This window comes from Chiroxiphia lanceolata, chromosome 29 (assembly GCF_009829145.1).
Source record: "Chiroxiphia lanceolata isolate bChiLan1 chromosome 29, bChiLan1.pri, whole genome shotgun sequence".
Classification (NCBI taxonomy): domain Eukaryota; kingdom Metazoa; phylum Chordata; class Aves; order Passeriformes; family Pipridae; genus Chiroxiphia; species Chiroxiphia lanceolata.
In genome coordinates, this window is record NC_045665.1 from 1,702,760 (window position 1) to 1,726,437 (window position 23,678).

Consider the following 23,678-nt stretch of genomic DNA (forward strand, 5'->3'; position numbering starts at 1 on the left):
CCACCAAAGATGGTTTCCCCAAAGCAGGTTTAAATAATTACCCTTCTTTCCAGCCCTGTCCAGAGGAGCCTGTCCTTGGACAGCTGGTTCCCACGTTGCTCTGGGCACACAGAACAAGCCATGAGGTGGACAAACTGCTCCACTGGCTCATTAAACCCAGGTTCTACTTATTCACATCCTTTTTGTGACCTATTTGCTAATGCAGTCTGAGCCTAGGGAAGAGAATGCAGATTTCTAGGAATGATTACCGAACTGTTCCCTGTGTAACAGAACATCATTTCCCTGATCCTTTTGAATAACAAATGCACTTATGCAATGTATTAAAATTTTCTTTCTCTTCCTTTCAGTTGTATAAAAAGCCAGATGTCCCACTTTACAAAAAAATCCGTTCTAGTAAGTAAAATCTTATTACTAAACTGTTAATTGTGGAATTTTCTCATGACACCTCTTCTTTCTGTCCTGCTCTTTGTCCTGCCAAAGTCACTTCCACCTGCTATTTTTTTTTTTTTTTGCTTTATTTAATTGGAATGAAAATACTGTAGATAAGCAGTTCTGGTTTTTTCACCTGGGAAGAATTCTTTTCCCTGTTTGGGTTTGTTTTCTTTCTCTTTTTTTCCTGCAGATGTCTACGTGGATGTCAAACCCCTCTCTGGCTACGAGGCCACCACCTGCAACTGTAAGAAACCAGAGGATGACAGTGGGAAGGGCTGTGTGGAGGATTGTCTGAACAGGTCAGAATGGCTTCCTTGGGTTATTTCACATCATCTCTTAGGAACAGAGTTGTGCTGGATGCAACCCCAGCAGGAAAAGCATCGTCATGGGGGTCCAGGCTCCTTCCTCCTGCTGGGAGGGAAAATTCCCAGTCTGAGCATCTGGGGGTCCCACTGACACCCCCCAGGCTGAGCTCCCTGCTCCAGGGGATTCCTCAGCACTGCCAGAGAAACAATCCCTTTAAAATTAACAATCCCCCTCTTCTCCAGAGGAAGATCCCATTAAAAGCTCCATTTTGCCCTTTGAATATCAGTGAGAGCCAGGCTGGGAATCACTGCGGGAATTACCCCTTGAAAACAAACAGCGTTGTAGTTCCTCAGTACCTTTTGTTTCATTTGTTATTATTGGTTTGTGTCTTTTCCAGCTCTCAGAACGTGCCCTCCCCCTCCCCTGTTGTGTGTTTCAGGATGATCTTTGCAGAGTGTTCCCCCAACACGTGCCCCTGTGGGGAGCAGTGCTGCAACCAGCGGATCCAGAGGCACGAGTGGGTGCAGTGCCTGGAGAGGTTCCGGGCCGAGGAGAAAGGATGGGGTATTCGTACCAAAGAGCCCCTGAAAGCAGGACAGTTTATCATTGAATATCTGGGAGAAGTTGTTAGTGAGCAAGAATTCAGGTAGAAATATTTATTTGCTGCTTTGGCGTGGAAGGCTCAATGAGTGACTTTGGCATCTGTGGTTGTGGGTGGGATATCCTTAGACAGGAGCAAAGGGGGGGAGAAGGAATCCTGTTCTGGTCACAGCCAGAAGGGAGGCTTAGAATTCCCATTTCTAGATAGTCAAGTTGTTCTCAGTCCAATGGAGAGGAGTGGTGAGTGTTTGGAATGAATTCTGTGCCGCATCTGCCCTGTAAATGTGACTGTGAGTCCAAATGAGAACTGTGCAGGATTTGGACAGTGCCAGGTACAACTGAGGGGCAGAGGGGGACTGGAAGGGACATGGGCTTTTGCAGGTGGGTGTGAAGTTAAAGAAAAAAACAAGTGGGAGCATTAATAACCAATGAAAGAAAGAAATTGTCTTGTTCACTCTGTAGCATCGTGGGATATTTGAGGTTGGAGGGACCTGCTGCTCTCAGAGCTCCACCAGAAGGCAGCTGCAGTCTCCTCATACAGAGATAACCACTAACACTGACTCCTGTCACTGTGCTCCTGTGATCCATGGATGTGATTCCAGAAACTGTCCAGCCCCCAGGAAGCAGCTGGTTGTTGTCCACGTGCATACACAGACACCCCAAAGAATGTATACTTGCATTTTCTCTTCCATACACAGGTTATCACCATGAAATGTGTACACATAATCTGCAGAACCCAAAAGGGAGCATTCCAGAAGAGCAAATTTCTAAATTCTAACCCAAGCTCTGTCAGTGGCCTTGACTTATAAAAATAGGTACAATCATGGTTTTCCTCCCTCTCTAGGTGTACGGCTCTGTAAAATATAAACCATTACTTTTATCCTTCCAAACCCCCTCTGAGAACTCCTGAACGTGCTCTCGCTGTGTCACTCCCCGTTTGCTGAGGGTGGGGACAGGCAGAGTGACGGGGTGTTCCCTGTGTCACCCGGCAGGAACCGGATGATCGAGCAGTACCACAACCACAGTGACCACTACTGCCTGAACCTGGACAGCGGGATGGTCATCGACAGCTACCGCATGGGCAACGAGGCTCGCTTCATCAACCACAGCTGCAACCCCAACTGCGAGATGCAGAAATGGTGAGCGGGGGGCTTTCTGCTCCCTGGGCAACCCGGGACACCCAGGCTGAGAGAACCGGGTCAGCTGAGGGAGTCTGAGCTCAGAACAGGGAGGGGAAGGGTGTCAATAATCCTCAGACCTTAGAACCATAGAACCATAGAGTCATAGAATCATAGAATCATAGAATCATGGAATCATGGAATCACAGAATCATAGAATCATGGAATCAGCTGGGTTGGAAGGGACCTCCGAGATCATCAAGTCCAACCCTTGATCCAACCCTGCTGAGGTTCCCAGCCCATGGCACTGATGCCACATCCAGTCTTATCTTAAAAACCTCCAGGGATGGAGAATCCACCCCCTCCCTGGGCAGCCCATTCCAATGGCTGAGCACCCTCTCTGGAAATAAATTCTTCCCAATATCCAACCTAAACCTTCCCTGGCACAGCTCAAAACCATGCCCTCTTGTCTTACTGATCACTACCTGGGAGAAGAGACCAACCCCCAGCTGGCTCCCCCCTTCTGTCAGGGAGTTGTAGAGAGTGATGAGGTCTCCCCTGAGCCTCCTCCTCTCCAGCTCCCTCAGCCTCTCCTCATAGGACTTGTGCTCCAGACCCTTCCCCAGCCTTGTTGCTCTTCCCTGGCCCTGCTCCAGCCCCTCCATGTCCTTCCTGAGCTGAGGGCCCAGAGCTGGACACAGCACTCCAGGGGGGGCCTCACCAGCACTGAGTCCAGGGCAAGAATCACTTCCTTGGACCTGTTGGCCACCCTGTTCCTGATCCAGGCCAGGATCCATTGGCCCTCTTGGCCACCTGGGCACACTCTGGCTCATGTTCAGCTCCTGTCCATCCAAACTCCCAGGTCCCTCCCTGCCTGGCTGTTCTCCAGCCACTCTGTCCCCAGCCTGTAGCACTGCATGAGGTTGTCGTGGAGTGTTTGCAAGGGCTTTACAAACAAGGTCCAAGTTTTCTGGCAAGGCAAGCCCAGCACTGCTGGTTGTCACACTGCAAATGTTGAAGGCCACGTAACACTGTCAACTCCTCTGTGTGTGTATAATCTTTCTTCCTGGCAGTTGAAATGGTTTTTAACACAGGCAAAGAGTGTGATCGCAGCACAGCCTGTGTCACACCAGCACTGGTATAGTGGCATTTTCTCTTCTGTGCACAGGTTATCAACAGTGCAGTGTGAAATGCAGGGCCAGGCTAGGAGGAAATAACTGCTGAGGGATTTGTAGTGAATGATTTACAGGGAAGTAGCAGATGGTGGTGACAGGAATCACTGTGGGGACAGGGCAGCAGAGTAGGTCGTGTTTCCCAGATAATTCTGGTGGATTTAAGCACAAGTAATCAAGTTTTAAATTTGAAAATCCAACACAAAATGAATGAAAGAATTGGGAGGGGACTCTGCCCCTCTGCTCTGCTCTGCTCTGGTGAGAGACCCCACCTTGAGCCCTGCCTCCAGCTCTGGGGTCCCAGCACAGGAAGGACATGGAGCTGTTGGAGCAGGTCCAGAGGAGGCACCAAGGGGATCAGAGGTGGAGCAGCTCTGCTGGGAGGAAAGGCTGGGAGAGTTGGGATTGTTCAGCCTGGAGAAGAGAAGCTTTGGGGTGACCTGACTGTGGCCTTCCAGTGCCTGCAGGAGCTGCAGGAAAGATGGAGAGAGACTATTTCCAAGGGATGGAGGGACAGGACAAGGGGGAATGGCTTCAAGTTGACAGAGGGCAGGGTCAGATGGGATATTGGGAAGAAATTCCTCCTTGTGAGGGTGGGGAGGCCCTGGCACAGGTTGCCCACAGCAGCTGTGGCTGCCCCTGGATCCCTGGAAGTGTCCAAGGCCAGGTTGGACAGGGTTTGGAGCAACTTGGGCTAGTGGAAGGTGTCCCTTCCCGTGGCAGGGGGTGGAACAAGATGAGCTTCAGGTCCCTCCCAACCCAAACCATTCTGTGGTTCTGTGATTTTGAGATGAGTTTGATACTCAGTGTAACATTTCAGTCTAGGATGGGGCCTGAGTGCTGGCAGTGGACAAGCTGATTTCTTGTGATAGCCAGGACAGTTTGTAGTTTTCCCTGAAAGCACAACTTCCTCCTCTCTGTAAATGTTGTGTTCACTTTTTGGCCTTCGGGGTTTATTGTAGCAGATAAATGAGAGAACTGTACAGGTGAAGAACAGGCATGACCCAGGGCACAGCAGAAGTGTTGCTTCCTGTCTCTGACACTCCCACTGTGTGGACAGAGAGGATTTCAGGTGCAATCCTGGGGAATCTTTGCTGGTGCTTTCCCTGCAGGTCCGTGAACGGTGTTTATCGGATCGGGCTCTATGCACTCAAGGACATGCCTGCTGGGACTGAGCTGACCTACGACTACAACTTCCATTCCTTTAATGTTGAAAAGCAGGTAAAGATCCCACGGGGAGACCTTAAAAAAAAGTGTCACCCAGGGCCACCAGTTCCATAAAGCTGAAGGTCCGTTAACAAAACCTGTCATGTTGTATTTGGCAGAAGAGGTTCTTTGGAATGCTGAGGGAGAATCGAAATGTTTGGGGGGTTATTTGATTTATTTTTTTCTCTCCCCCTCCCCCAAAGCAACTCTGCAAATGTGGCTTTGACAAATGCAGAGGGATAATTGGGGGGAAAAGTCAGCGTATGAATGGACTTTCAAGCAAAAGCAACCAGCCTGTGAGCACCCACAGGAGGCCTGGACGGTCGAAAGAGAAGAGGAAGTCAAAGCACAAATTAAAGAAGAGGGTAAGTATTAAAGACAGAGTTTGGGTGGGTAGAGGTTAATGGGAAATCAGTCTATGCCATCAGACCAAAAACTGGTGTATGTGTACGTGCAGTAGAGCAGTGCTGCAGGTTCTGTCTCAGGGACTGCTCTGAGTGCTTTGCTGAGCTCTTGGCACAGTTTTTCCTGTCTATCAGAACCATCTGTTTTCCAGAGGGGCCACATCCCTGAGGAACCCAGTGAAAGTGTGAACGCCCCGACCAGGCTGACCCCTCAGCTGCAGATGAAGCCCATGTCCAACAGGGAGAGGTAAGGGAGGGTTTCTGGGGGACTGGCCTCAGAAGTGGAGTGTTGAGCAAACACTGGTGAATCATGAAGTGCCTGAGGATGCAGCTCTGAGTTCCCCTCTAACCCAGCCAGGCTGGAGTTCCTCCCCACTGAGCAGAGAAGGCACAGAGTGTACCTCTGAATATCCAGCTTCTCCCCCGCGTTAAGGAATTCATTTCTCAGTAAAAAGTGGTCCTTGAATCCCTTTCTAATTCCTGTAGGAATTTTGTGCTAAAACACCACGTATTTCTGGTACGAAACTGGGAGAAGATCCGACAGAAGCAGGAGGAGGTGAAGCACGTCAGTGACAACATCCACAGCACGTCCCTGTACACCCGCTGGAACGGGATCTGCCGGGATGACGGGAACATCAAATCAGGTGAGGCCACACAGGCTCCTCAGGGGCTGCCCTGGGAACCCAGGTGGTGTTTAACCTCTGTATAAGTCCGGTGTAGGGTCACTACAAGACCCATACACCTGTTGTAAGACGTGCAGGGGATGCTGCTCGGGTAAAGATGCTCAGGGGTCTCCTGAATCCTGGTAGGAGGTGCCACATCTGGTGTTTCATCAGGAGGGGTCTGTCAGAGCATGGTATTTAACATTGTGCCATGGTCTAGTTGACAAGGTGGTGATCAATCGACGGTTGGTCTTGGAGGTCTTTTCTAAATGGTTCTAGGATATAATTCTGTGATATGAGGAAGAAATTCTTCCCTGTGAGGGTAGGGAGGCCCTGGCACAGGTTGGCCAGAGAAGCTATGGCTGCCCCATCCCTGGAAGTGTCCAAGGCCAGGGCCTGGAGCAACCTGGGCTAGTGGAAGGTGTCCCTGCCCATGGCAGGGGGTGGAACAAGAGGATCTGTGAGGTCCCTTCCAACCCAGGCCATTCCATGACTCTGTGATTCCGTGACCACCCGTGGTTGGACCCTGACAGAGAGGGGCTGTTTCCTGCTCTCCGTATCCCTAGACCAGAAACAGTTGTGCTGACTTTGAAAATTGTCATCTGTCCTCACAATTTTAGAGCTTTTTGGCGTGCAGTTGCTTGTGGGAATGGGACAAAATACAACTATCAGGGGAAAATTAACCCTTCTCCAAAAAGAGCCCCATTGGTGGGACCATCACCCTCCCAGCCAGGCAGGTGCAGGAGAAGGTGGGCAGTGAGTGTTTGGGGTGAACTCAATGACATGTTTTATTTGCTCCAGCAACATAAAACATTCCAATAACCAGCTGATTAAACTGATTAAAATTTAAGTTTAGAGCCCCGAGTAGCGAGAGCCGACTTGGGAACAGCAGCCGACGCCTTGTGCTGCTCCAGCAGCTCGGGAGATGCGTTAATCTTAATAATCACGGGTGGAGGTGCTGTGACTTGATCTCTGGTGGGTTTTTTGTTTAGAGGTGACTCTTTTCTGCCCTCCCCCAGACGTGTTCATGACCCAGTTCTCAGCCCTGCAGACGGCCCGCTCGGTGCGGACGCGGCGCTTGGCGGCGGCCGAGGAGAACCTCGAGGTGGCTCGTGCTGCCCGCCTGGCACAGATCTTCAAGGAAATATGTGACAGCATCATATCCTACAAAGGTGAACCTGGCACTCCTTAAAAAAAAAAAAATCTCCATGGGGACGTTTTTCAGCCTCTGGAACAACGGGCTCTCAGAATAGAAGATAACTAGAAAAAGATGGGATGTTGAAGAACTCTTTTTTTTTTTTTTTCCCTGCTTACCTATAATCACTTTGTTTTATCCTCAACCCCCTCCTCTGCCACCAGAACCCTCATATGTTGCTGTCCTTTAAAACTGATTTTTCAAAATTTTGGCAAAAATCAGAGTGGCAGGGGCACTCCTTCATTTTGATACGTGTGGTCTGATTGCAGCCACCAGCGTCTAGAAATGCAGAGGCATTTTAATTTCCCGTGGCTCAGTTAGGAGAAAAGCCTTTTTCTAACCCAGATTGAATGTTAGCTACTTGTATTTTTAAGTTTTACTCCAAGACTGTCCCTAAGCTGTGTGTCCCTGTTGCAGATTCCTCCAGGCAGGCGCTCGCAGCTCCTCTCCTGAACCTGCCCCCAAAGAAAAAGTAAGTGCTGCCTTCCCAGAACATCCCTGAGTGTTCCCTGATGGATTTGCACGGTTGGAATTGCTCGTGAACGTGACACTGTGCCAATGTTCCCCCTGTAGAAATGCAGACTATTACGAGAAGATCTCTGACCCCTTGGACCTCGCCACCATTGAGAAGCAGATCCTGACTGGCTACTACAAAACTGTGGAAGCTTTTGATGGGGACATGCTGAAGGTGTTCAGGAATGCAGAGGTGAGACTCCCTCTGACCTGAGAGCAGGGATGTGACCTCCTTTAGTGCTCTTGCTGACTTACAGTAGCAAAGGAAGAGAAATATCTTGGAGGAGGAGAACTTGTGCTGATCCATTCCTGGTGAGCCCTCGAGAGCAATCCATGTGCTTTGATTGACTTAGGTCAGGCAGAGAGAAGGTCAAGGACATGCATGAATAGCTCACCTCAACAAATTCCAGTTCCTTCTGGAAGCAGCACCTTGTTCTTCAGTGTCAGATGTCAGAGAATCAAAGAATCATGGAATGGTTTGGGCTGGAAGGGACCTTAAGGATCATCCAGTCCCACCCCTCTGCCCTGGGCAGGGACACCTTCCACTAGCCCAACTTGCTCCAAGCCCCGTCCAACCTGGCCTTGGACACTTCCAGGGATCCAGGGGCAGCCACAGCTGCTGTGGGCAACCTGTGCCAGGGCCTCCCCACCCTCACAGCCAAGAATTTCTTCCGTAGATCCAACCTAAATTTAATCTGTCATTGCAAAGCCATTCCCCTTGTCCTGTCACTCCAGATCTTGAGGAACAGCCCCTCTTCAGCCTCCTTTTAGTCCCTTTAGACACTGGAAGGTGCTGAGTTCAGCACACAACCTTCTCTTCTCCAGCCTGAACACTCCCACCTCTCCCAGCCTGTCTCCAGAGGGGAGGGGCTCCAGTCCCCTTATCAACTTCATGGCCTCCTCTGGGCTTGCTCCAACAGCTCCATGTCCTTCTGATGTTGGGGGCACCAGAACTGGCCACAATATTCCAGGTGGAGTCCAGGAGAGCAGAGTAGAGGGGCAGAATCCCCTCCCTGGGCCTGCTGCCCACTCTGCCTTGGATGCAGCCCAGGATCCCCTTGGTTTCTGGGCTGTGAGCACACAGAGATGGGGCAAGCTGAGCTTTTGGTCACCCATCACCCCCAAGTCCTTCTCAATCCCTTCTCCACCCACCTGGTGAGAATAAGGAGTGGGATGGAGAGGTGTCCCCCACATTTCAGAGGATCAGCCGGGTCGGAAAAGCCCTCTGAGCTCCCCGAGCCCAACCTTCGACCCCACAGCCCCTCGTGTGGTGTTTGGGGCGCGGCTCAGGGCAGACCCCTCCCGCTGGGGACGGGGGCACTCCCCGAAAACACAGGGCTCAGAAACGAAGCCCTCTTTGTGTGTTCTCCCCTCAGAAATACTACGGCAGGAAGTCCCCCACGGGCCGCGACGTGTGCCGGCTGCGCAAGGCCTACTACAGCGCCCGGCACGAGGCGGCCGCGCAGATCGACGAGATCGTGGGCGAGACGGCCAGCGAGGCCGACAGCAGCGAGACCTCGGTGTGCGACAAGGACAACGGGCACGAGAAGGACGAGGACGTCATCCGCTGCATCTGCGGCCTCTACAAGGACGAGGGGCTCATGATCCAGTGTGAAAAGTGCATGGTGAGGCAGGGGCAGCCCAAAATGCAATCTCTCTCTCTTTCTCTTCTCCGTGACCAGCAGTTTCCGTGTAGTCAGTAGCATGAGTTACCTCTCCAGCCCTTCATTTCCTCTCCGAAAGAGGAGAAGTTCTGTGTTCAAAGGAAATGCAATTTGCATTTCTGTGTAGAGGAGCCGGAACTGCCCTTGGGAGAGAGAAATTTATTTCAACAGTTTGGGGCTTCCACTGCATCTGTGGCCTCTATGAGGAAGAGGGGCTCATGATCCAGTGTGAAAAGTGCATGGTGAGGCAGGGGAGCCCAAACTACAGCCTGCTCTCTTTTCTCCATGACCAGCAGTTTCCATGTAGTCAGTAGCATGAGTTACCTCTCCAGCCCTTCATTTCCTTTCCAAAAGAGGAGAATTTCTGTGTTCAAAGGAAATGCAAATGCATTTCTGTGTAGAGGAGCCGGAACTGCCCTTGGGAGAGAGAAATTTATTTCAGCAGTTTGGGGCTTCCACTGCATCTGTGGCCTCTACGAGGACAAGGGGCTCATGATCCAGTGTGAAAAGGGAACCCAAACCACAGCCTGCTCTCTTTTCTCCATGACCAGCAGTTTCCATGTAGACAGTAGCATGAATTACCTCTCCAGCCCTTCATTTCCTCTCCAAAAGAGTGGAGATGCTGTTTCCACAGAGGAAATGAAGATGCTGTTTTCACAGAGGAAATGGAGATGCTGTTTTCACAGAGGAAATGCAACTTGTATTTCTGTGTAGAGGAGCTGGAACTGCCACAGCTCCTGCCCTTGGGAGGGAGAAATGAATTTCAACAGTTTTAGGCTTCCACTGCATCTGTGGCCTTTAGAAGGACAAGGGGCTCATGATCCAGAGTGAAAAGTGCATGGTGAGGCAGGGCAGCCCAAACCACAGCCTGCTCTCTTTTCTCCATAACTAGTGAGACTTTTACCAGTTTCTCTGTAGTCAGGAGCATTAGTTACCTCTCCAGCCCTGCATTTCCTCTCCAAAAGAGGAGAAGTTCTGTGTTCAAAGGAAATGCAACTTGCATTTCTGCGTAGAGGAGCTGGAACTGGCACAGCTTCTGCCGTTGGGAGAGAGGAATTAAATTCAACAGTTTTGGGCTTTTACACACACAGTTGCCTGGGGATCCTCTCTGTCTTCTGATGTGCTGTGAAATAGTTCCAAGAAAACCTTGACTTTCCTTTCTGAAGCTTATTGTCTTGCTCTCCTTAATGTTTTTTTGAGAAAAGGCAGCTTGTACACACAGCCTGTCCCAGGACTCTCTGACTGAGCTGGGCTGTGCCTGTTTCCCCAGGTCTGGCAGCACTGTGACTGCATGGGTGTGAACTCGGACGTGGAGCACTACCTGTGTGAGCAGTGTGAACCTCGGGCTGTGAGCAGGGTAAACTCTCCTTCCTTAACACAGTTATCAACTAAAGCAGCTCCTGCATTTGTATTTACTGGGGTTGGCAAATGCTGGGTTCTCACTTTCTTAAGTTTCTCTTAATTTTTCTCACTTCTTAAGTTTCTCCCTTCCTGCACCTGCCTTGGTTTGGGTTCAGTCCTGGGAGGGGTCAGTTCTTCTCTGCATGTTTCCAAAAGGGTTTCAGCCCCAGTTTGGGACTGATGATGTTGGGCAGCTCGGGATTCCCTCCCTTTTCTGTGTTTCCCTGCAGGAGGTCCCCATGATCCCTCGGCCCCACTATGCCCAGCCTGGCTGTGTTTATTACATCTGCCTGCTGAGGGACGACCTGCTGCTCCGCCAAGGTACGTGCTGGGCTTTCCCCCAGAGTGGGCAGGGGTTTCTGGCATCACCCTGTCAAAAATCCTCTCATTTTTCACAAGTGGAAGCTGCTCTCTGTGATGCTGGGAATGACACACAGTGAAAGCTCTCACAAGCTGTTGATGGAGAAATGTTAATTACCTTGAGTGCAGACTGCTCTGGCCAGGGGAGGAAGATGCTGAGCCAACTGCTGGTAGTTAACATTTAGAAGTAAAGGCCAAGAAGGCTGTTAGACCTTCAGTATTTTGGTGCAGAATGGTCATTAAAACACTCAGCTCATTGCTTGTGTGTTCCCTAAAGCTTATCTCTCTGGACAGTGCTCTGAAGCCCCAAATCTCTCCCAGGCAGCTGCCACAGCCACATAATTCAGTTCACTGATAAGTACTTTTTAAATTCATCCTACAGATAACACATATGGTTAGAAAAAAGCCTTTATCATTATGAAGGAGCTACTCTTAAATGAGTAAAACCAGCTGATATGTTTGCTAGAGGGGAATAGAAGAGACTTCAGGAAAGTGAAGAATTAAAAAAAAAAAAAAAGGGGTCAAAGAACAGCATATCCTTTATCCCATTTGCAGGATTCTGGAGTTTCATTCAATCCTCCTTGGTGGTGGTTACTCTGCACTTGTCCTGTCCAGAGTTCAGCCACTGGGTTTCTCATGGGGTTTTTTGCTGGAGAGTAACTCACTTCCAAGGGCTGTGTCAGAACTGGATTTCATGTTCTCTTATGGAATGGGTGACATTTGATCTGGGGTTTGTGGCATCTACCAGGCATTCAGAGCACTGAGAGCATTTTTGTCATGACACATTGGGTTTTACTCGAGTACCTCTGATCTGATCTTGGTGACTTTAATTAGAGAAATGTCCTTTAATGAGGGAAATGTCCTTTAATGAGGGAAATGTCCTTTAATGAGGGAAATTCCCTTCTTGTGGCTGAGCCCTGTCTACCATCAGCAGGGGACAGAGGGGACCAAACTGCCACTCTTGGGCCCCAAATGCCTCTGCAGGTACAGGGGATAGATTAAGCAAGTTGTACAAGCAGAAGGTGCTGGGAAGGAACACACAACTCCAGCAGGAGGAGGGAAAATCCATGGATTCATTGCTGGACTCGAGTTCCCCACCCAAAGTTCTGAGGCACAGCCACAGGACCTGCTGTGCTGAGGGTGTATCAGGTGCCCTAAACAGTGGGAGAAACAGCTTTTTACTCCCTCTGGTTTCTAAAAGGCCCCCTAATCACACATTCTGAATCAAAAGCATGGCCTTACACACAGGAAGGTGTGTGGATTTACATTTTTCCTGGATGCTGTGTATTGGAAAAAGCCTGGAAACACAGTTGGGGCCCCCAACCTGCCTGGGTGAGCTGCACCCTGGACTTCTCTGCCACTTCCAAGCTTGAGAGCTGATGTTTTGGAGGAACAAGGGTGAAAAGTTTGCAGCTGTGTGAGTGGGCACACTCTGCTGTGATCAAATCCCTCTCCTTCAGAGGGGTCTCAGAGAGGGCCCCTCAGTCCACTGTCAGAGAACTTGTTTTTTGATTTCTTGGCAATTCTGCTGGAGGTTGTTGGGTTACACCACATATTTCTCTGCCAAAATTCCCCAGCACCTAAACCCAGGAGATGATGGGTGTAGATCTGATCAGCTGGTCCATTACATCCTGCAGAGGGAACACGGAGTTCTGCCTCAGATAGGAGTTGATAAACTGGAATCAGAATGGATCCTGGAAAACCCACAGAGCCAGGAACTGCCCCTTGTCATCACCCCCGAGGCACCAGCAACACCTGCTGTGTTTCTTCCTTGGAAAACCCCCTTTTTGGGGCAGAGGGGCAGCTGGTTCATAGTCAGGAACCTCTGGATAAGCTGGAATTGGAATCATCTTTCCTGATCCTTCGGGCTGGAGAGCATTTGTGTGCATCTCTTCCTGGGTGCTCCTGTTTCAGTCAGGCACAAGAAGTGCTGGGTTTGCTTTGTTCTCCTGGAAGAGGTCAGGAAGAAGGGTTGAAAACAGCTCATTTAAAACTAGGTGGTTTAAAATTAAATGGCTTTATTTACATTCTGCTTGGGGCCAGCAGCTGCTCTCAGCATGGACCTCTTCATGAGTCTTTTATGGAACCCACCTCCCTAATTTCTGTGGAAGTTCCCCTTAGTGCTGTGAAGGGAAGCTGTTGTTATCCCAGCTTTAGTTCAGGTAGCTATAAGACACTGAGCTGTGTGGTGTGATCACCATGCTGGAGGGGAGGGATGGATCCAGAGGGACCTGGACAGGCTGGAGAGGTGGGACCATGTGAAGCTCATGGAGTTCAACCAAGTGAAGTGCAGGGTCCTACCCCTGGCCTGGGACAATCCCAGGCACAGCCAGGCAGGACCAGGGAGGGGATTCTGCCCCTCTGTTCTGCTCTCATGAGACCTCACCTGGAGCACTGTGTCCAGGCTCCCCCAACATCAGAAGGACATGGAACTGTTGGAGCAAGTCCAGAGGAGGCCACAAAGTTGATAAGGGAACTGGAGCCCCTTCCCTATGGAGACAGGCTGGGAGAGGTGGGAATGTTCAGGCTGGAGAAGAGAAGGTTGTGTGGAGACCTCAGAGCACCTTCCAGGATCTGAAGGGGCTGCAGGGAAGCTGGAGGGGACTGTCCATCAGGAACTGGGGGGACAGGACAAGGGGAGTGGCTTCAGACTGAAAGAGGGCAGGGTTAGGTGGGATATTGGGAAGAAATTCTTGGCTGTGAGGGTGGTGAGACCCTGGCACAGGTTGCCCAGGTGGCTGCCCCATCCCTGGAAGTGTCCAAGGCCAGGTTGGACAGGGCTTGGAGCAGCCTGGGCTAGTGGAAGGTGTCCTGCCCGTGGCAGGGGGTGGGACTGGGTGAGATTTAAGGTCCCTTCCAGCCCAAACCATTCCATGATTCCCTGACTCAGAGCTGCTGCAGTGGGTGAGCACAGGCTCATCCCCAGCCTGGCCCTGTACTGTGTGCAGGTTTGTGTCAGTCTGTCTTCAGGCCATTTTGTACTTCATCCAGCTGGAATAAAACTCCCTTTCTCCTTCCCACAACTTCCTACAAGCCACTATTTGTTTACTAGGAATCCTGGTTATCCCAAAGGTTTCAGAGCTGGCTCCATGGCAGTGCCTGTGTGGAACCTCATCCCCTCTGGTTTAACTTGGAGGTTATATTTTTCCATAATGTTTTGTCTCCACTGTTACAGCAACAGGGACAACATCAAACCTAAAAGTGATTTTTGCACATGAGGAGTCCTTAGGAGCATCTTTTACACTTAGACCAGATTGATAAGTGAGAATATTTTTATGAAAATAGAATTACTCGTCCTTCACTCTAATCCTAAACTTGGTTATAACAAAACTGAGGTGTTGATGGACCTGAGGCCACCTTTCCCTGGCATTTTGTTCCTAAGTTATGGAAGTTACAGCAACAGAACCTGCTAATGGATAACAACAATATCCATGGAAGGAAAACAGCCACAACTGCACATACCCAAAAACAGGGGGAAAGAAACAGGGGGAAAAAACCCAGGAGTCATTGCAATTTAATGAAAACAGAAGAAAAATGTTCTACATGAGTCAAAAAGGCCAAGGGAGCATCAGAAATTGTTATGCACAGAGTGACTGTGCCATTCTTTTTATGACTTGGGACCTCCCAGGTTTTTGTTCCTTGAGAGGTAAATAACAAGAGATGGAAGCTCTTCCATCCCTGCAAGTGTCCAGGGCCAGGTTGGATGGAGCTCTGAGCAGCCTGGGCTGGTGGGAGGTGTCCCTTTCCAGGGCAGGGGTGGAATGAGGGGGTCTTTAAGGTCCCTTCCAACCCAGGTCATTCTGAGATTCTGTGATTTCACAGATCAGAGCAGAAAAGTAAAGAGTTAATTCACTCGTGGGACAGAATTGATAAAGGGAAGTTTAGGGACCTGTTTAGGGGTTGCACTTGGCAAAGACTTTTTGAGTTGCCAGCAGTGCCATTTTGTTCAGCCCTTTTTGCATTCTCTGCCTTTCCTGAGCTCTGCATCTCATTGGAATTCTGCTGGAATAAGCAAAGGCTTGGGGCTTGTCGGGCCAGGATTTATTTTCTCAATAATAATCTTCCCTCTGAGTATCTTCTCTCTCAAAGATTTATTCTTTAAACATTGAAGCCACCGCTAATTCCTACACGTTTTCCTAATCAGAGCTGACTCTGTTCCATGTGCTTTGGTCTGTCATTGTAGATTTTGATGCCTTACAGGTTGTTTTCAGTCTGGGCATGGAAAGTTAAGGGTATTTCCTCTGTAAAGCTGTTGTGAAAAACATCACCACGGCCTTTGCTGCCTTTGCAGGTTCTGCGGTGGGTTTGCATCGTTCTGTATAATCCAACATCAGGGACCTCTTGTGTTGGTTCTGGTGACACTTTTAGTTGCTCCTCTGGTTTTGGAGAGCTGGGAACACGCCCAGCCCTTCACAGGTGTGTGTTTTGTTTCACCCTGTGCCAGGTGACTGTGTGTACCTGATGAGAGACAGCCGCAGGACCCCCGACGGGCACCCCGTGCGTCAGTCGTACCGGCTGCTGTCCCACATCAACAGGGACAAACTCGACATCTTCCGCATCGAGAAGCTCTGGAAGAACGAGAAGTGAGTTCAGCCCCCACACACCCCACCTGTCAGGGCACAGGGGTTCCATGGAAGTCCTGTCATGGCTTAAAAAGGCAGGAGTGAGCACGTGGTGCGGGTGCAAAGGGGATTCACCTGTCTCTGCTTGTGCTTGTGGGAGCTTGGAGGTTTGAGGTACAAGCTGATGGGCTTTCCTCAGTGTTGGAGCAGGCTGAGGGTTCCCAGTGGCAGCTGTGAGGTGGTTCAGTGCCTGTGACAGCAGCACAGTCAGTCAGTCACAGTCAGTCACAGCCACAGTGTGCTGTGCCCATGGAAACCACGCCGGGGGTGTTTGATGGGAACAGAAACGAGACACAAGGCAAAGGGAGCCCCAGAAATTGTTATGTGCAAACCAGCAAAGGGATTGTGCTGCTCTGTAACCTCCCAGGGTGTCTGTCCTGTGCTCTGTGCTGCTCTCACATCCCATGGCACACAGAGGATCCCACTGGATGAGCAGGATAATCAGATCTGAACCATCTTTTCTGTGACCAAAGCCCTGCCCACCCACAAACGACTGCAGGGGTGACTCCACTTCCCATCACAGTCATTGCCAAAGTGCAAGAGAGGGAATTCAGAATGGAGGAGGGCATGAAGTGAAGTTGTACCAGGGGCTCATTTCTGTCCTTCCTCCCTTCCCCCCCCCCAGGGAGGAGCGTTTTGCCTTCGGCCACCACTATTTCCGTCCACACGAAACCCACCACTCCCCGTCCCGCAAGTTCTACCACAACGAGCTCTTCCGGGTCCCGCTCTACGAAATCATCCCCCTGGAGGCCGTGGTGGGCACGTGCTGTGTGCTGGACCTGTACACCTACTGCAAAGGTGAGCACAGAACACGGGACACGGCTCCGGGAATTTGGGCTGTCGGGGTTCAACCCCCGTCGGCAGCTCAGAGCGGCCACGGTGGGATGAGAGGGGGGGCTGGGAAAAGGAAAAATCCCAGGGGTTGGGATAGGAATAGCTGACTGAAATAAAGTAAAATGTAATAATAATAATAATAGCAGTAATGGAAAGGGAGATTGCAGAAAGAGAGAGAGGTATCCAGTACCTGAAGTGGCTACAAGGAAGCTGGAGAGGGACCCTCCATCAGGGACTGGAGTGACAGGACAAGGAGGAATGGCTTCAGACTGAAAGAGGGGAAATTTAGGTTAGATGAGGGGAAATTCAGGTTAGATATAGGGAAGAAATTCTTCCCTGTGAGGGTGGGGAGGCCCTGGCACAGGTTGCCCAGAGAAGCTGTGGCTGCCCCTGGATCCCTGGAGTGTCCAAGGCCAGGTTGGATGGAGCTTGGAGCAACCTGGTCTAGTGAAAGTTGTCCCTGCCCATAGCAGGAACTGGAAGAAAATGGTCTTTAAGTCCTTTCCAACCCAAACCATGCCATGATTCCATGAATAAACCCCTGGAAGCACAGGACAGTCCCCACCGGGTGCCTGGGCTGAGAACTTCTGAGCACCAACCAACCATCAGGGTGTGACCAGCATTATCCTCATCCCAGACATGGACACAGCTGAACCAGCTACTGGGGCAAAATTCACTTTACCCCAGCAGGAACCAGGACATGCACTGGAACAATCCTGCTGTCCAAAGGCTGTGGGGGATGTTTGCTTGTTCCAGAGCTGAGGACACACAGTGGCTTTACAGTGGATTCCTGTTTTAAGAGGGACAACACTGCTCGAATTGTGGTGGGCAGGGAAGAGAAAGTGATGGCAGTGGATAATTGTTTTTGTGGAAGTTTGGCTGCTGTTTGATCAGAGTGTGTGGATTCTCCCCTGGAATTGAACCAGCAGCGTGTCCTGTTGTGGTTCCGAAGGAGAGCAAACGGGGACACTCCGACACTCCAGTGCTGGGCTGGGCCAAAGCACGTGTTTCCCCCTCAACCTGATGGCTGTTCTTTCCTGTGTGCTTTGTCCTGAACCCCCAGGGAGGCCCAAGGGGGTGAAGGAGCAGGATGTGTACATCTGTGACTACCGCCTGGACAAGTCAGCTCACCTCTTCTACAAGATCCACCGGAACCGCTACCCCGTGTGCACCAAGCCCTACGCCTTCGACCACTTCCCCAAGAAACTCACTCCCAAGAGGGACTTCTCAGTAAGTGGGGGTTCTCTCAGCTCCCTTACCTGGCGTTAGAAGGCTGGACAGGGTTTTGGAAAGCCCCTGAGTGTTGGTGAAGGAAGCTTGGTGAGCCCAAGGGAGCTGACCCCGTAGGTGGGGATCAGCCTCTGCTCCCAGCGACAGGACGAGAGGAAACGGCCTCAAGCTGTGCCAGGGGAGGGTCAGGTTGGACATCAGGAAGAATTTCTTCATAGAAAGGATTGTCAGGTGTTGGAAGGGGCTGCCCAGGGAGGTTTGGAGTCCCTGTCCCTGGAGGTGTCCCAGGAAGGGCTGGTCGTGGCTCTCAGTGCTCTGGGCTGGGGGACAAGGTGGGGATGGGGCACAGGATGGGCTGGATGATCTTGGAAGGCTTTTCCAACCTTAACAATTCCATGATTCTGTCAGCATGCACAGTCCGGGGGAAAAGCTGGCTTGAAAGCAAGCTGGGAAAGAAAACTGAGTGTAACAGAACCTGCAGCTGAGAGGCAAAGAGGTGCTGAAGGGGTGGGGATGGGTGAGCTCAGAGATGGTCTCCAGGGCAGCACTGCCCTGTCTGAGCACAGAGATCTGCAAACCTTCTGTTCTTCCTGGAGCAGAGCTTTTTGTAGTGGCTTTGGAGGTGGTTCCAAACTTGTGCTGTGCAGAAAGCAAAGGAGATTTGTACCATGATGGTCTGTGGCTTGAAATTTATTTAGAAGATAGGAAAAATCGAGTAAGTCTGGCTCTGATTTGTCCTTATGACGTGATTATTCTTTCTCCTTTGGAGTTGTCTGATGTGTGAGACACACCAGCATTCCCAGGGTGTCCTGCATTGGTATTTCCAGAGTGTTTGATAGACCAGCACTTTCTTCCACTGTGAATTTACTTTGGTATTAACCACAGTCTTTGTTGCTGTTGCAGCCTCATTATGTGCCAGACAACTACAAGAGAAACGGAGGCAGGTGAGTGTCACCTCCCAGATTGTTTGGGGAGAAGAGATGAGAGAATCCTGTTTGTGGTGTTCACTCTCCTCCTGCCCATTTCCCCTGGGGGTTGTGGAAACCAGGAGTTTAAATTATTTAAAGCTCTCTAAGCTTCCAGAGAGATAAAAGGGAACAAGGGAGGAGGGAGAACCTAGAGAAGTGTTCCTTAATAATGCACATTAGGAAGAGAACAGGAGCCAGTTGAAAGTCAGCAAAAGCAGCTGAGTGTGGAGCTGCCCAGCAGAGGAGGCTCCTCCTTCCCACATGGAGGAGCCCAGATCCCAGTTGTGCTGTTCCATGTCTGTCAGAGGCTGTAAAAACACCTTCCGAGGGCCGTGGCTGTTCCAGGAAAGCCCCAGTAAGCTCTGGGCTGAGCTTCTGGAGGTAAAAACCTTCCCAAATGGAAATAAGAAGCCTTTTGTTTGTCACAGCTGCGTTTGTGGGGTGCAGACAAGGCTGGGGGGGACCTGGGGGTGTGATGGGTGCAGGGACTGAGGGAAGTGATGAGCCCCAGAGAGCAGTCCTGGCCTCTTAGGTGAGGGTCTGAAAAAAACCTCTTTTAAACCCTTCTCCTCCAGGTCATCCTGGAAATCAGATCGCTCAAAACCACAGATCAAAGACTTAAACCAAGAGGAGGACGCTCTGCCCCTGATGGAGGAGGTGCTGGGAGCCCCAGAGCAGGTGCCAGGGGAGCTGCCCGGCCCCGAGGAGCCCGACAAGGAGCCGGTGCCCAGCGAGGGCTGCGAGGCAGAGAAGAAGGGGGAGGAGACCCCCTCGGACACCAGGCAGCTCTGCAGCCCCGAGGAGAGGAGGCACCTCCAGAGGGAGAGGCTGAACCAGATCCTGCTCAACCTCCTAGAGAAAATCCCAGGGAAAAATGGTGAGAGTTCAGGCTCAGGGCTGGGTTTGCTTCGCTGGGCACTGTGTTGGTAAAATTATTGTGATTTATTTAAAAATGTATTTATTTATTAAACAAAAGTTATTTGTTTGTTTAAAATTAATTAGTTTATTGCTGGTGGGCATTAGGAACAATCAGGTGGGGGTTTTTTGCAGCCATGTTTTCCTTTGCAACAGAAATGCAAGTAAAACCCAAGGGAAATTTTTTACCACTTGGCACTGTTTTGTATAATGTTTTTGTATAATATTTTTAATAATATTTTTGTATAATATTTTTAATAACCCCCCCATCATTCCGTGTTCACAACTGAGGAACTAACAGATAGGCCAAAGAAGAGAATTTGGAGAGTCTCTCTTGACTGTTTATGAGCCTTCCTTGGGTTCTGAGCACCTGCTGGAGGTGTTGTCTGAGCCGTGGGTGCTCTGGTTAAATGTGTCTCTGCTTTCAGAGTCTGGGATGAGCCCTGTCCAGTGTCTTCCATGTCCTGGTAATGCCCAAACAGTCATGGACTGATGAATAACTGGGGCTGGGAGGGTCTTTGGGGGTTGTCTGGTCCAGCCATGGCTCAGGGCTAAATTCAGTCTTGGGTGTTCTGGATCTGTTTGGGTATTGGATACCACTGTGGATGGAAATACCCTTCAAATACCCAGGAATAAAGGAACAGGAAAGCTGCTCCTCGTGTTCAGGACAGGGCTGGACGTGGCCCTCAGCAGGGTGGGGATGGGTCCCAGCTTGGACTCGACATTCCAGGGGGTGTTTTCCCCCCTCGCCGCTGGTGCAGCAATTCCCAATCCCCCTTTTTCACCCCGGGCCTGTGTTTCCTTGCAGCCATCGACGTCACGTACTTGCTGGAGGAGGGATCGGGCAGGAAACTGCGGCGCCGCACCCTGAGCATCCCCGAGAGCAGCTTCAGGAAGTGACAGCGGGGCCACCCCAGCTCTGGGGGCTGTGACTTGGGGGGGCCGCCGAGCCCCGAGGGCCGCGGCCCGACCTCCTCCGTGCCGGCCCAGGGGGAGGAGGCGGCAGCGAACTGACAGAACTACAAACAGTAGCACTTAAAGGGGCCGGGGCGTCGCCCTGCCCTGCTCTGCAGTGCTCTTGGTGTGTGTGTTGGTGGGCGTGCCTTGTATTGATGTTAGGTACTGAGGAAACCTCGTGGTTATATTGTCCAGGATGGTCAAATTTAATTTATTTTTTGCTTGATATTCCCACTCAGAGGAAAAACGAACACAAAAAAAAATAATAAAAAAAAAAGAAATTAAAAAAAAAAAAGAGAGAGAGAGAGAAAAAAAACCTGGGGAGGTGAGAGGAAAAAAAAAAAGGACTGAGTTACTCTGAGGGGGGTGTTTGTTCCCCACGGTCACTGAGAAGCTGTGGTTGTACCAGCACCACCAGGGAAGGGAATCCAGAGGGGAGGGGGAGAGGCCCAGTGGCTCAGAGTGAAAGGCTGCCCCAAAAAAGCCTCTGATTTGCACAAGTTCCAAGAAGAGCAAGCCCGGGGGTCGCCGTGGGAGGGTCCCTGTGCTCTGGGCCAGGGAGAAGCTTCCAGAGGCCCCGGGAGAGCGGGGCAGGAGCGCTGGGATGAGGCTGTGCAGGGCTGGGGGGAGGGAGGGGCGGGGCGTGAGGGGTTTTTTTTGGGGATTGTTTTCGTTCTTTTGGGTTTTTTTCCCCCCCACCACTTTTTTTCTGCAGAGGAGTTTTATAAAAAGCGAGTCGGATCCTGACGCCGCCGTTGCCGTTGGTTCTTTTTTTGGATAAGCTGTGGTTTTTCTCGTGTGTCTCGTGTGTTGTGCAAATTTAAAAAACCTGTTGGGAAGGAAAAAAAAAAAAAAAGGAAAAAAAGGAAAAAAAAATGACAAAAACAAGGACAAAAAAAAAAAAAAAAAAAAAAAAAAAAAAAAAATACAAACCCAAGGAACCCTTCACTCCGTGCCCATCAGGCAGTATCCGAGCGAGTGTTTGTCGTGAGCTGTAGAATATATCGATGCTAACACTACCCTCGTGTGCTGGTGGACAGCTGGACGTCCTGGCCAGGGGTCCCACACCATTCCCACACCCGTTATCCCAACATCCCGGATCCCCCGGAGCGGGATGAGGGGGTGGGAGGCACCCGCTGCCCCTGGACGTGGCTTTGCTTTCCTGTCTCAGACGTACACATGCATATAAACAGTCCTGTTTTAGGTGTTCTTATAAGAAATCCAGTTTTTAATGTGCCAAGTTGTATATATCTGCTGCGTGGATGTAAAGCAATACCGTAGTTACATGTTCCTTTTTATGGACCAAGCTCGTCCTACTGTACATTCTTGTTATTATTATAATTATTTTACTCTTAGTGGAACATGACTCATTCCATTAACTTTTATGTGTTGATTTCAAAAGAGGAGGAACAACAACAACAACAACAACAAAAAAAAAGGCAAAAAAAAAAGGCAAAAAAAAGGGAAAAAAAAAGAAAAAAAAAGAAAGGAAAAAAAAAACCCCTTTGAGAAAAAAAAATATTTTATTAAAAAAAAAAAGAAATAAGAAAATAGTTTGGAATATTTTCTTACTGTAGAGAAGCACTGTACAGTACCAGGAACCCTGAGTATAAAATACTCGTGCGTGTAGTAGGAATATCGCATGTCCAGACCCTCGAGTTGTCTCATTTAGTTTCAAACAGAAAAAAAAAAAAAATCATTGTCTCCAATGGTGTTAAACACTAAAAAGTTTTTAAAAAAAAAATAAAAAAAATAAAGTGCGTACAGAAGCGAGACACTAGCTCTGTCATTTTATCTTTCTTTTGTTGAAAGACTAAACGAAATGTTTTTTAGACAATCAAATGTTAGGTAAGTGCAAAAGACTTGTTTTTTCTTACTGGTGTAGAAATTAATGACTTTTTTTATTTTTCGGTTATTTTATAATACTGAGCAGACCCGTTGTGTCCCCAGGATCGCCGCCGGAGCCAGGAAGCACTACGTTACTGCAAATAGAGCTGAACCTTAGTCTGCATGGGTGTAGGCTGTGTGATTGCTGAAAATAAATGCTGCTAATATATTTCCTTTTTACAAAGCATATCTAAATAGATCATTGTTTTGATGTTAATCTTTGTAAATTATGTATTACCAATTTTAACATTGGATGTAATTGCATAAAAAGCCTGCATCTCAATCCTGAGAGTCTAGTATTAAATGGAAAAAAAAGTCTTTTCCTACGGCTGGCTCGGGGGGTTTTCTTTGCCGTGGCGGGTGGGGATGTGCTGGAGGGCAGGATGGATCTGGACTGGCTGGATCCTCGGGGTGAGGGACAAGGGCCAGGAGCTGCCCCTGGGTCACAATAACCCCGTGGAACACTCCAGGCTGGGGGAAGAGGGGCTGGGAAAGCTGGGAAAGCCCTGGAGGTGCTGGTGACAGAGGCTGGACGTGAGCCCGGGTGGGCAGGGAGGGCAGTGGCACCTCCTGGAGCAGCCACGGTGGCCACAGGGCCAGGGCAGTGCCGGGCACCTCAAATTCTGGGGTCAGTTTTGGGGCCCTCGCGACAAGAAGGACGTGGAGGGGCTGGAGTGTGTCCAGGGAAGGGGCTGGAGCAGCAGGAGCAGCTGAGGGAGCTGGGGGGCTCAGCCTGGAGAAAAGGAGGCGCAGGGGGGACCCTCTGGCTCTGCAACCCCCTGACAGGAGGGGGGAGCCAAGGGGGAATCAGGCTCTGCTGCCAGGGAACAAGGGATGGGATGAGAGGGAACAGCCTCAAGTTGTGCCAGGGGAGGGGCAGGTTGGACATGAGGAGGAATTTCCTCCTGGAAAGGGTTGTTAAGGATTGGAATGGGCTCCTGGGAGGTTTGGAGTCCCCACCCCTGGAGGTGTCCAGGGAAGGAGTGGACATGGCACTGAGTGCTCTGGGCTGGGGGACAAGGTGGGGATGGGGCACCTTGGTGACCCTGGAGGTGTTTTCCAGCCTTAACAATTCCATGATTCTTTGATTCCACAATCCCAGGGCTCTGAGGATCTGTCCTTGCCCTGGCTTGACCTCCTGCTGCACTCCAGCTCCAATTCCCACTCTCCCAAGGCGCTGCCCCAGCTCCCAAACACCCACGTGCCGGGTGGGTTGGTGGCACTTTGGAGGA

The 23,678-nt window shown here is 50.3% G+C and overlaps 1 protein-coding gene across 1 annotated transcript in view; it reads left to right on the forward strand.

The window, feature by feature from the left end:
* ASH1L (ASH1 like histone lysine methyltransferase) overlaps positions 1 to 20,854 on the forward strand; it is a 65,040-nt gene extending 44,186 nt beyond the window's left edge. Inside the window, 20 exon segments of the mRNA XM_032713203.1 lie at positions 348 to 393; positions 623 to 731; positions 1,178 to 1,384; positions 2,331 to 2,477; positions 4,741 to 4,849; positions 5,038 to 5,199; positions 5,391 to 5,485; positions 5,725 to 5,882; positions 6,920 to 7,072; positions 7,513 to 7,567; positions 7,669 to 7,801; positions 8,985 to 9,233; positions 10,543 to 10,629; positions 10,904 to 10,994; positions 15,478 to 15,616; positions 16,281 to 16,453; positions 17,553 to 17,719; positions 18,623 to 18,663; positions 19,263 to 19,564; positions 20,411 to 20,854. Coding sequence (XP_032569094.1) covers positions 348 to 393; positions 623 to 731; positions 1,178 to 1,384; positions 2,331 to 2,477; positions 4,741 to 4,849; positions 5,038 to 5,199; positions 5,391 to 5,485; positions 5,725 to 5,882; positions 6,920 to 7,072; positions 7,513 to 7,567; positions 7,669 to 7,801; positions 8,985 to 9,233; positions 10,543 to 10,629; positions 10,904 to 10,994; positions 15,478 to 15,616; positions 16,281 to 16,453; positions 17,553 to 17,719; positions 18,623 to 18,663; positions 19,263 to 19,564; positions 20,411 to 20,502 — 2,715 coding nt within the window. The 3' untranslated portion in view covers positions 20,503 to 20,854.
* Positions 20,855 to 23,678: the final 2,824 nt, after the last annotated feature.